Here is a 13,189-nt window from a genome sequence, read left to right as displayed (position 1 = left end):
CTGTCACTGTGAATGTACTAACTCATGTTCACAGCATCATCTTTTTGCTTTGCTCTCTATTCACCACTTCACTATTATTTATTACCCTAGCATATATTAGTTATTAAAGTACTTGTTTACATTTTTAGTTAATCGTTAAATTGTATTCTTTACATTGATTCCTCAGAAGAGAGCACCGCCTACCAAGTCAAATGTATTGTGTGTTAAACATACTTCAATCAATCAATCAATCAATCAATGTTTATTTATATAGCCCTAAATCACAAGTGTCTCAAAGGGCTGTACAATCCGCAACGACATCCTCCGTACAGAGCACACTTGGCAAATAAAGCTGATTCTAATTCTGATAATATTAGAAAACAAGACATAAAGCTTTAATGACTTTCGGAGCCATGGTCTCATTTCATGGCCGAGATGCTACTGTAGTTTTGATATTTTTAGTGCATTTAGCAATATGTTTGCATGAAAATGCCTAATTCGGTCCAAAAATATGTAGAGTTTGTTATAAAATATAAAAAAATCCACAAAAATTAAAGTGAACCACAAGGCACAAACTACCTTAACAGACAATCAAATTACCCCGTTCACTCACTATTATTTATTAATAATGTTTTGTAATCATTATTTTTGTTTCCTGGATTTCATAATTTTTTTGTTCCTATGTCTGATAGGTTTTTGTCCGTGTCTAATATACAGAACAATTTCCCTTGTGGATCAATAAAGTTTGTCTAATCTAATTTAATCTAATCTATTTTTATTGTCTGCATTTTAATTTTGCTTTTATTTTCTTTCATTTCACTTTGTTGTCTGTGAAGCACTTTGAGTCTGCCTTGTGTATGAAAAGCGCTATACAAATAAAGTTGCCTTGCCTTGCCTTGCCTAATCTACGGTAATACAAAGGTAAAGTTTTAATAACTTGTTAAATACTGCCCCCTGCTGACAGTTTTAATATTTTCTCAATTTGTACTTTAAATAGTTTGAGTTTGAGTTTTGAGTTTATTTCGAACATGCAAGCATAGTAAAAGCAGTGTTTTTTTGCCTCACTTTCTGAACTACCTTACAGGAGGACATACAAGATCTGGATTCACTATCACTGGCCAAATCTTACTTTGACCTGAAAGAGTATGACCGCGCTGCCTACTTTCTCAAGGGCTGCACCAGTCAGAAGGCCTACTTCCTCTACATGTATTCACGTTATCTGGTATGTGCTCATTAGGCTTTGATGTCATTTTCATACCTGATTATTGCGGGGGGGTTTTCTTCTTTGCAGTCCGGTGAGAAAAAAAAAGATGATGAGACAGTAGACAGCCTGGGTGAGTACATTAATAATTTAAAAATGCATTTCTTTTTTTTTTTTACTATGACGGCTCACATATGTGGTGTTGTAGGTCCTCTGGAGAAGGGTCAAGTCCGCAATGAAGCTTTGCGAGAGTTGAGAGTGGAGCTCAGTAAGAAGCACCGTGCAGGAGAGCTGGATGGCTTCGCTTTATACCTGTAAGAAGCATTCTCACTCTTTTTCACCAGAGAAAAACAAAGTATTAAATGTGAGTGTGTATAATGGCAGGTATGGAGTGGTGCTACGAAAGCTGGACCTGCTAAAGGAGGCAGTAGAGGTTTTTGTTGAGGCTATTCACGCACTTCCTCTTCACTGGGGGGCGTGGCTGGAGCTTAGCAACCTGGTCACCAACATCGAGATGGTGAGCTAACGTGTGTACACAAAAGTTAAAGCAGTGTTTCCCAACATTTATTGGGGCACGTATTTCATGTGGCACAACAGTAAGCATGTTATGACTTATTGCAGCAAGTGGATACTAGGGTTGCGCGATATAGCAAATATACACTATAAATTACTTTTAATACGATCATCATATCGTGATCATGCATGTTGATGACACATTCTAGCTCTGTCCCGCAAATTTGACTAAGAAAAGCGAACAAAGGTGTCCTCAACGCATCCTCGCTAGCAACCTAGTGGCTAATGTTCGTCCAACGTGCACCTTCTGAATCACTAATCCTCGCCCCGGTTGCAGCAAATAAACGGTGTTTCTTACTGGAGGACTAGAGGACAAGGAGTAGCTAAACATGCTACACTTTTGACTGTAAGAGGTTACTAAAAAGCAAAGCCAGCCACTAAGTTAGAGCTCTTGAATATAAACAAGGTGGGTGGATCGATACAAATATCGACACTAACAACACCAAGTATAGTATCAGTATGTGGTTGATACTACAGTGATTAGATATTTCTTACTATCACCAAATCTTTTTTAGTTGATTTTGTCATTTTTTTGAATTTCAGGAAATTACAGCCAATGAAAGGGTTTGCTTTTGATTTCAATTATTTTTCACTGTTGACTTTATTATGCATTTTGTATGTAATAAATGGTAATAAGAAAATGATTAAATATTACTTGTTATTGTCAGATTTAACCATTTAATTATCCTAAATATTTTAAGTATGAACATTAATATGCCCAATAGTGCCCCTCTAACTACTTGGTATTGGATAAATAGCCAAATTTGCATTATCACCTAAAACTTGTGTCCAAACAATAGAAGAGTAAATGCTTATTACATTTTAACAGAAATGTAGATAGAATCATGTTACAACAGAAAATAACCAGATATCAAATAATTAACAAATGTTTTGTGAAAATAATACAACCAAAAAAGATGCAATGTGCTGCCACATACGTCAGCAGCTAAATTAGGAGCCTTTATACGGTAATTATTTTAGAATTTTTTTTTATTATCATTAAATGACAAATGATTTATCGTGATTATATATTGTTGTTGCAAGAGCCCACAATATATATGACTATTGATTTTAGGCCATATTACCCAGCCCTAGTAAATCTCTCTAGGTCGTCCTCAGACGAGCCTTCCATCGTTGCTTACAGTCATCCCGATTCTCCATACATTTGGCCAGTTTCTTGGTACTCTGAGCTCCTGCATCATTCTTGAGTATGTCCACGTATGTTAGTGTGGGACGCCCTCTTGACCGATGCCCATGTGTTGGTTCCCACAGCACCACTTTGCTGGCTGGCAGCTCCTGATGCCTTTGGCAGTGTCCTGCTAGTCTCATTCTCCTTACAGTGAATACCATGTTAATTAAATATGTACCTTCTGCTAACTAGTTGAAGAGTGTTTAATTGTTCTGCATGTCACTATACATCGCTGGTGTAGATAGATAAACAAAGATACATTATTTTTAGTAAATACAATTTTTTGGAGCAATAAGGTGAAATTGGGTAATTTCCCTAGGCACACCTGACCTTTAATGTGCTGGGCACAAGGGTTGGTACTATTTTAAAGTACTATTTTTCTTCATGCAATCATCTAAAACATTCTTCTTCCTCTTTTAGTTGAAGTTGCTATCTTTGGCCGATTGCTGGATAAAAGACTTCTTCATGGCCCACATGTACACAGAGCTGCAGATGATCAAAGAGGCGCTGCAGAAGTACCAAGACCTGATTGACGCCGGCTTTTCCAAGAGCACTTACATTATCTCGCAGATGGCAGTGGCCTACCACAACATCAGAGGTTTATCTTCTTGCATCTCAGGAGCGCGTTGTACTTTTGTACCAGTCGATCTGTTACCTGTTTGTTTGCAGACATCGACCAGGCAGTGGCTCTGTTCAATAAGCTGAGAGAGCACGACCCGTATCGCATCGACAACATGGACACCTTCTCCAACCTCCTCTATGTCAAAGTGAGTTGTTATGTGAGGGCTTCTATCAGGACCCTTGTCTGTTTTTTTGATTGTTGTGTTGCTACATCCACAGATCATGAAGCCGGAGTTGAGTTACTTGGCCCACACGCTGGTGGAGATCGACAAGTACAGAGTGGAGACATGCTGTGTTATTGGTAAGTTGGATTACATTCATGGACAGCACAGTGAAGGTTTCCAGTGTGACTCTGGAGTTAGAATGCTCTCTCAGGATACTCTAGCTTCCTCCCACTGTTAACAAACATGGATGTTAAGATCATCAAAGATTTAAACAGGCTAATGTGTGGATAGTTGTACCTTAGGTAAACATACAGTATGTACACATATACGTCAGAGCCAATATAAAAGGATTGTACCTTTACGAAGACAATGATCACTTTTGATTGCAAATGTTGGAGTGGTATTATTAATCAATATGTTGATTAATAATAATTACAACCACACTGCATTGTAATATTTAGAAATGCAAAGAACAGGTGCAGCAGTTTAAGAAAAGCTTTTTTTGAGCCAAACATTTTTTCAAAATATTCTTCATAAAAACACTAAATAATTTTTTTTTTTTTCAAAGGACCCATAGTGTCCAGATGACCAAAATTTCACCAGAGTTCTCTTTCTCTCCTGAAGATGAATCTGACAGTCATCTCCCATAATATCAATTAGTTTATAAGTAATGGGTAGGTAACTAACTGTACTTGGAACGTCCCCTTTACATCGGCAGGAGCGATATCTTTTGGTGTGACGTCATCTTCATAGACTGTGTGGATAAATGCATGTAAAACTATTATTTTGATCACTTAATTGCATATTTTTGTCGCTGTGGTTCATGATTACTTAACAACTGATGTGGTTAACATTATTAGCAAAAACGGATTATAAAATTATCGCCATTTCTAGACTTCCCTGCTCTTCCATCTTTTCGTCTATAGATGCCATAGCCTGTGTTTCCTCATGCTTGAGGAAACATCAGTAGAAGAGGATGCAAAATAGAATACTAGCGGCTTACCTTCTTTTTCTCTCGTTGTTAAGCATCAGGTCTGCTCATCTTTCTCAGTTTTTCTGCATGTTCTGACAGGTTCTGTTCCTCTACTCGAGGTTGCTCCCGATTTTTGGGATGGCATTTGGTCTATTAAATATTTTCCATCCAAAATTCGAACAATAACTTTCTTCTTTGAAGTCAAAACCTTTAAAATGATCGCTGAAAATTACACTCCTTCCGCCTGGGCCGTCCAATTTTGAGCGAGTCAAATAGACTGTAGAGGTCCATACTTTCCTCATATTCCTATCAATTAGAAATGTATGCAGGCTGACTCTTTATTTAGTTGTATTGCTATAACCTGCAACATTGCATCTACAGACATAGTTAATCATTCATACAAATTATATGTAAAATATCAAGATTTTGGATGAAAAACACATATTACACAATATTAATTAATATTAATATTAATTGCCTCCAGTCTTCTGTAGGTGACAACAGCAGGCTGGTGCAGGCCTGCCCACATTTTGCAGCTAAAAATGGGGGTTCCAAAATGTGCTCGTTAGAAAACAAAGCCCCAAATCACTAATGTCTATTTTGGTGGGAATTTTACCTGTAGACATCATTTGTAGGTCCAGAACAATTAAATAAATGCCATTGTTGGTGTTTAAGGAGTAGTGAAGTTGATATTATATTCTCTGAGGGGAATCTCACTCTGCCACACTTTAAAGAAAGTACCATCTAAATGTAATGTGTCTATAACATGAGGGAAAAAAGTCTGGTTTTACTTAAATTCAAACCGTTGTTTCTCTTTCAAAAGTTAGCATTGTTGTCTTTGTGAGTGTAGGAAATGTAGGTTTTGCCTAATGTGGGTATTTTGCTTTTGAAAGTATTAAATATGTCATTGATATCCAGATGTGGGTGGTAACATGCTACATTTACTCCAATATATTTACTTGTAAGTTCTTGAAAAATGTGTATTTGTCAGAGTAGTTTTATTGTAACATACTTTTTACTTTTACTTGAGTATTTTTGTGAAGAAGAAACTCTACTTTTACACCGTTACATTGAGTTTCATTCTGATCACTACATTTATTTATCATCTATTGATTAAGGCTTGCAAAGACAAATTCATTTGTCAGCGAGCCTTTTTCCATAAGCATTGTCACATGACTCTGTTTCGCCAATCCAACCTATGCTTTAGTGATGTTTGACTCCATTCCACCAATCAAATGGAGCCTTGCATTTTACTTGGCTAGGAATAACAAGCTGATGGTATGATTAAATAGAAACCTACTTGTTTAATAAGTGTCAGAATGTTCCCAAAATAAGACACCTGCACATCCTGACAGTCAGAGAGTACTGAGAGAATTAAATTATTTGACAAATCAGAATAATTTAGTGCATTAAAAGATACTGACTGTAAAAAGTGACATTACATCAGCACAAATCTCCAATGGTTACTTTCAAACACGTGAAAAGAACATTTGTATCATGTGCTGTCATCTGTGTCTGTAGAAATGTTCACATTTCAGACTATAATAATTCCACTTCCAACTAGAGAAGCCATGCTGCAGTAAATTGTATGTGAATGTTATGTTTTACAGACACACCCTCACATCAACTACAATTGTAGTCCAAAAACCATTAAAAATTAGCTACTAAATAAATCAGAAGTTACTCAAAAGTTACTCAATACAGTTTTTTCACAGAATACTTAATTACTCTTACTCAAGTAATTATTTTGATGACTACTTTTTACTTTTACTTGAGTTATATTATTCTTAAGTACTGGTACTTTTACTTGAGTACACTTTTTTAGGTACTCTACCCACCTCTGATGGTTTTCCAGGTTGTCATTGACCTCAACGGTGTGGATGTTTGTTGTGTTGCAGGTAACTACTACAGCTTGCGTTCGCAGCACGAGAAGGCAGCTCTGTACTTCCAGCGAGCGCTCAAGCTGAACCCTCGCTGCCTCAGCGCCTGGACTCTCATGGGCCACGAGTACATGGAAATGAAGAACACCTCAGCTGCCATCCAAGCTTACAGGTGTGCCACAGTCGCTTTCTGTGATGGAGAAAAAATGTGCCTTGACTGTGAAGGTGTGTGTGTGTGTGTGTGTGTGTGTGTGTGTGTGTGTGTGTGTGTGTGTGTGTGTGTGTGTGTGTGTGTGTGTGTGTGTGTGTGTGTGTGTGTGTGTGTGTGTGTGTGTGTGTGTGTGTGTGTGTGTGTGTGTGTGTGTGTGTGTGTGTGTGTGTGTGTGTGTGTGTGTGTGTGTCAGACACGCCATCGAAGTGAACAAGAGGGACTACAGAGCCTGGTACGGTCTAGGTCAGACTTACGAGATTCTCAAGATGCCTTTCTACTGCATGTACTACTATAGAAAGGCTCACCAGCTCAGGTTTGTGTGAACTTCTGTTTGGAGGATTCAAGGACAGTTTTGGTCACACTGATGTTTTCCTGCAGGCCCAACGACTCCCGCATGTTAGTCGCTTTGGGTGAAAGCTACGAAAAACTGACGCAGCAAGCAGAAGCCAAGAAGGTAGACAAAATTGAAATTTTGTTACTTTTGTGCTGGCTTTTATGTAATAATTTTGTTTTATTTGTAGTGCTACTGGAGGGCGTACTCTGTTGGAGATGTAGAGAGAATGGCTTTACTGAAACTGGCCAAGTAGGTGACACTCATTAATAGAGAGTACCGTCATTTACGGGCTATAGAGCACAATTGTTATGCAAAACTAACTTTTCATACCTATTGGTACCTGTTTTTGTGAATTTGGGATCGGCACAAGTCCCAAAGATGTGGAATCGAAGGCATGGCAGAGATATGTAAAAAAACAATCTTGCCTTCATGGATAATTTCTCTTAATGAGCCATTTGGAATTTGCCCCATTTGTGACGTTTTTCCGAGTGTGACGTCAGCTGATATCCCCATATATATGGTAGAAATGTACCCAAAGTGCTTTGCGCGAGTCCGCCGTTGTAGTCCGTCCGTTTGTGTCGTCAATAAGTTCCTTCTTTGTCTCTGTCCTCTTGTTGTGGGGCAGACTGGCTCGTACTTGCACACGCATCCTCCGCTGTTGCCATTTCTAATGCAAAGTAGTGTATTGTTCAAAGTGAAGTGGATTATATTTATATAGCGCTTTTCTCTAGTGACTCAAAGCGCTTTACATAGTGAAACCCAATATCTAAGTTACATTTAAACCAGTGTGGGTGGCACTGGGAGCAGGTGGGTAAAGTATCGTGCCCAAGGACACAACGGCAGTGACTAGGATGGCGGAAGCGGGGATCGAACCTGCAACCCTCAAGTTGCTGGCACGGCCGCTCTACCAACCGAGCTATACCGCCCGGTATCTTTTAGTAGACTCCATATGCAAGCACAAAAAACTACAGCATGGCTAATGGGGAGAAGACTGTCAAAGTGGAGGCACGTAAATAAGACCGCCCACAAAACGGCGCATTCTGAAGAGACAGTCAGAAAGCAGCTTGAAGACGGTCTTTAAAACAGAATCTATGCACAATTTTGACCAATCAAGCACCATTACATGGTATGTAGATCACGAGGAAATGTTTTACTTTAAGCTGCACCCACCTAATTTTTTATTACAAAACATATTTTGCAGCTATATTAGGCGCGCACGTCGATTAGCTACAGGTGTACGCATTGAAACATGAAATATTTAGACAGGCGCTTTTGTCCATTCGAAAGACAGGGTCTGTAACACGCGTACAGCCGACAGGAGAGCGCTGTCTTCGTCCTTCTCCACGTGGTTTGTCCAAAACTGCTGAAGCCATTTTCTTCTGCACGTGGTGGTTTGTCCTTTTAGTCCTATTTGTGGTGGTGGATTTTCTTTTTGCTCCGTGCACCGGGTTTTTACTTTTTCGATGGCCGCGACGATCTTCTTTGGTTTCGGGGTCCATCATGCGCATTTTGTCGACGTGCGGGTGAAAAATACGTAATTAACCAAACCGGAAGTGATGACACGGTTTGGCCGGCGCGGAGAGAGAACACAGCATGTCAAGTAAGTTGTGTCCACGTTTAAGTACCGTATTTTTCGGAATATAAGTCGCTCCGGAATATAAGCCACACCGGCCGAAAATGCATAATAAAGAAGGAAAAAAACATATATAAGTCGCACTGGAGTATAAGTCGCATTTTTGGGGGAAATTTATTTGATAAAACCCTACACTAAGAATAGACATTTGAAAGGCACTTAAAATAAATTAAGAATAGTGAACAACAGGCTGAATAAGCATACTTGCCAACCTTGAGACCTCCGATACCGGGTGGGGGGGTGTGGTCGGGGGTGGGGCGGGGGCGTGGTTAATAGGGGAGTAGTATATTTACAGCTAGAATTCACCAACTCAAGTATTTCATATATATATATATATATATATATATATATATATATATATATATATATACCGTAATTTCCGGACTATAAGCCGCTACTTTTTCCCCTCGTTCTGGTCCCTGCGGCTTATACAAGGGTGCGGCTTATTTACGGCCTGTTCTTCTCCGACACCGACAAAGAGGATTTCGGTGGTTTTAGTATGCAGGAGGAAGACGATGACACAATGATTAAAGACTGACTTTTCATATACCGGTAGGCTGGTTATTTTGATAACGTACAGGCGAGCACTTTGTATTACTTTGCACCGTTGTATTATTTGTACTCTGCACGAATGCTGTTCGCCATGTCAAAGATGTGAAAGTTTGATTGAATGATTGAAAGATTTATTGTTAATAAATGGGACGCTTTGCGTACCCAAACAGTTATCTCTGTCTCGACAATCCCCTCCGTGGTAGCAGGAACCCCTATATACTACGGTAATTACACATCAAAACCCTGCGGCTTATAGTCGGGTGCGGCTTATATATGGAGCAATCTGTATTTTCCCCTAAATTTAGCTGGTGCGGCTTATAGTCAGGTGCGGCTTATAGTCCGGAAATTACGGTGTGTATATATATATGTATATGTATGAAATACTTGACTTTCAGTGAATTCTAGCTATATATATATAAATTGTTGCATTGGCCAGCATTTCTCCAATGGGGAATTCAAATTGCTAGTCTCTCCCAGATTCTTTTTATGGCACATAAGCTGATGTTTATATTCAATCAACAGGCAGTAATTGGTATTTTGTGGTTTATTCTCCAAGCTTAGAGGACAAACGTGAGACCAATCTAGCACACCAGCGTTCCCCAGCCCGGTCTAGCTCGGTCTCCCCTCAAACCCCCGGAAGTCCCGTGATCTTCCCTCTGTCCCTCGCCCCCACTCCCTTTGTTTAGACTACTCCGAGTTATCTCTACTCTGACACATTCCAATCTAGAAGGCCAACACCTTACTATGAGACTCAAAAGAAGGAAGAATACTAGCTATTCTTTATATGACTATAGGAGTTTAGAAAGAAGTAACACTTAAATATGGATATGATTTTGATCTGCTTCCAACAATATATATATATATATATATATATATATATATATATATATATATATATATATATATATATATATATATATATATATATATATATATATAGATATATATTTATTTTATTATACATATAAATAAAATAAATACTTGAATGTCAGTGTTCCGTAAGCTATCCAGTAGATGGCAGTATTGTCCTTTTTAACTTCTCCGTTCATGACTGAGTATATCATTTCGGTCACCGTGTTCAATGGAGAAGACTGTTCTACAAAATGTACAGGCAACATACCCCTTCCCCTTCGAACTGTCCTGGATGAACTGAAATTCTTGTTTCCATTCGTTTTGGAACTTGCAAGCGTATTTCTTCATCTTGCTCGTCGACGGCGTCGCCATGTCCTTAACTTCCTCATTCTTCTGCTTCGTCTCCTTGTTGTGTGCGCAGTTGTGCACTCTACTCTCTAAAAGCCGTAGATGTTATGACGTCATTGGGCAGGCAAGCTGTTTATATTGTGGGAAAGCGGACGTGAGAACAGGCTGTCCCCACTCAGGTCCGCATTGAGCTGGAGGGGGCGTGGCCTCCAGCTCCGGCTGAATACCGGGAGTTTGTCGGGAGAAAATTTCTGCCGGGAGGTTATCGGGAGAGGCGCTGAATACCGGGAGTCTCCCGGTAAAACTGGGAGGGTTGGCAAGTATGTGAATAAGTGTACGTTATATGACGCATAAATAACCAACTGAGAGCGTGCCTGGTATGTTAACGTAACATATTATGGTACGAGTCATTCAAATAACTATAACATATAGAACATGCTATACGTTTACCAAACAATCTGTCACTCCTAATCGCTAAATCCAATGAAATCTTATACGTCTAGTCTTTACGTGAATGAGCTAAATAATATTATTTGATATTTTACGGTAATGTGTTAATAATTTCACACATAAGTCGCTCCTGAGTATAAGTCGCACCCCCCGGCCAAACTATGAAAAAAACTGCGACTTATAGTCCGAAAAATACGGTAAGTATTTAAAGGGAAACTGCACTTTTTGGGGAATTTTGCCTATCGTTCAGCTGAGATAGGCTCCATCACCCCCGTGACCCCGAAAGGGACAAGCGGTAGAAAATGGATGGATGGATGGGTTCACAATCATTATGAAAGACATGACGACAATTTTTTTTTTTTTTATGCATTCTAACTTGTAAATAAAAGTCAATAGGAGGTCCTATATTTCACCCATAAAACCCAATAGATAACCATTCAAAACCTCCCAACAATACTCCATTTATATTTGGTGACTTGAATATTAACCAAGTATTAATGATATTGTTATTATAAGCGCTAACGCTTCCCATTAACACTACTGTGTGTCCCAATGTTTACATCATTGAGTGGTCTGCTGTTTTCTTGCTTCCTTGCCCCCTGAACGTTTATTGTACATCATAAATCATGCATCTCACCCGGACAAAAGAAGTCAGAGTAGGTATTCCGACAAGTTGGTACACTTTGACGGCCATTTAGGCCCCAAAAGTGGCGTGAACGACACAAAGACGTTTGGTTCCCTCCCCTGCCCCCGCACTCCGTTTTGTTTGTGAGGTTATGAGACATTCTTCATTTGAATGGGAATATATGAACATCCTAGCAGCCAGCATCCTACTGACAGCAGACATTGCACAGTAAGTGATGTGTGTTGGCTCTCCTGAAGTCTGCAGTGAGTAATAATCAGTGATAAAGAAAAAAAAGCAAACGTTGCGATGCGTTTTATCAATCAATCAATCAATGTTTTTTAAATTATTGTGCCGTTTGTGCTTAAAATGATCAGAATATGTAAATGTTAAGTTTTATAGGCAGAATCGCATTTATTTAATATTGAGAATCTCAAAAAAATAACATCCGTCGTTATGTCTTTCATGGTTATTGTGAATGATTGGCAAAATTCCCCCAAAAAGTGCTGTTCCCCTTTAACAGTGGAAAAGAGGGTCAATGGTGTACTTGTGTTCCTAATAATATGGCCTGACAACAGGGAAGACATGCGAAGGAATGAAAGTCAGGTGTGGGTGTGTGTGTGTGTGTGGGTGGGGTCAATGTGCTGCCACTCTTCACGGACGGATGTGCTGCATCACACGGGAACAATCCATAAATCAGCTGCAACATTGTATAAAGCTCATGTTTCTAACGTTGGAAAAAAGTAGCGGTTTATAGACAGGAAATGACGGTTCATCTGCAAAGTTTTTGTTGATCTGGTGTCTGGTGTCAGGCTCCATGAGCAGCTGAATGAGAGCGACGACGCCGCCGAGAGTTACGTGCGTTACATCCAAGACGTCTTCTCCTGTGGAGTAAGAATTTGAAATACACTCTTGAAAATGAAATCTGAATTTAGCCAACTTTGCTCACGATGAATTTGATCTGACAGGAACGGTTGGAGCACACGGACGTGAGCACGGCCCTCAAATACCTCGGTCAGTATTATTTCAAGAACAAACTTTACGACGAGGCGTCACTCTGCGCACAACGCTGCTGCGACTACAACGACGTGAGTGCTTCACACCTGTTAGTGTCCATGGCGCTGCAAGGTGCTAACTGCTCTACTTGGTTTGTTTAAAGGCACGGGAAGAAGGCAAAGCTTTGTTAAGGCAGATCTCTCAGGTGAAAGATCAGGCTGAGATGCCAACGGGTGTTCTGTTTGCACCACTCTCCAACAATAACAACAACAACACAACACCCGCCAGGAGAGTCGTACCTCTCCATGTCATCCCCTTCACACCCTGACTGCTTTGTTTTCTTCCAATATTTGGATTATGTTGCTTCGTAATGTATTTAGAACACTTTGTTTGTTGCATACAGTTTGATATTAAAATGACTTTTCTTCATGAAACATGAGTCATTTTCTTTTTCATGATAACAGCACAAATGTAAGAACAACTCTCTTGACGATTAATGGAATGCAAATACCCCTGAGATCTAGAACCCATATTAAACATTTATGTATATTTCAGGCTGCCTGATAGTTGGGGCGTGCCCAATATTTGTTCTTTTATATTTGGATGTATCT

General features: G+C 39.4%; 1 protein-coding gene across 1 annotated transcript in view; it reads left to right on the top strand.

Annotated features, from left to right (window-relative positions):
* cdc23 (CDC23 (cell division cycle 23, yeast, homolog)) overlaps positions 1–13,005 on the top strand; it is a 15,103-nt gene extending 2,098 nt beyond the window's left edge. The window contains exons 3-16 of the mRNA XM_062047671.1: positions 1,064–1,201; positions 1,271–1,313; positions 1,389–1,494; positions 1,565–1,697; positions 3,363–3,540; positions 3,612–3,709; positions 3,783–3,864; positions 6,599–6,752; positions 6,985–7,104; positions 7,170–7,245; positions 7,313–7,374; positions 12,395–12,473; positions 12,551–12,670; positions 12,742–13,005. Coding sequence (XP_061903655.1) covers positions 1,064–1,201; positions 1,271–1,313; positions 1,389–1,494; positions 1,565–1,697; positions 3,363–3,540; positions 3,612–3,709; positions 3,783–3,864; positions 6,599–6,752; positions 6,985–7,104; positions 7,170–7,245; positions 7,313–7,374; positions 12,395–12,473; positions 12,551–12,670; positions 12,742–12,906 — 1,554 coding nt within the window. The 3' untranslated portion in view covers positions 12,907–13,005. The remainder of the gene's footprint in view (positions 1–1,063; positions 1,202–1,270; positions 1,314–1,388; positions 1,495–1,564; positions 1,698–3,362; positions 3,541–3,611; positions 3,710–3,782; positions 3,865–6,598; positions 6,753–6,984; positions 7,105–7,169; positions 7,246–7,312; positions 7,375–12,394; positions 12,474–12,550; positions 12,671–12,741) is intronic.
* Positions 13,006–13,189: the final 184 nt, after the last annotated feature.

The sequence above is a fragment of the Entelurus aequoreus genome, linkage group LG05 (assembly GCF_033978785.1).
Source record: "Entelurus aequoreus isolate RoL-2023_Sb linkage group LG05, RoL_Eaeq_v1.1, whole genome shotgun sequence".
Lineage (NCBI taxonomy): Eukaryota > Metazoa > Chordata > Actinopteri > Syngnathiformes > Syngnathidae > Entelurus > Entelurus aequoreus.
The sequence above is the reverse complement of the archived record's forward strand: the minus strand, read 5'-3'. Positions and strand labels throughout refer to the sequence as shown.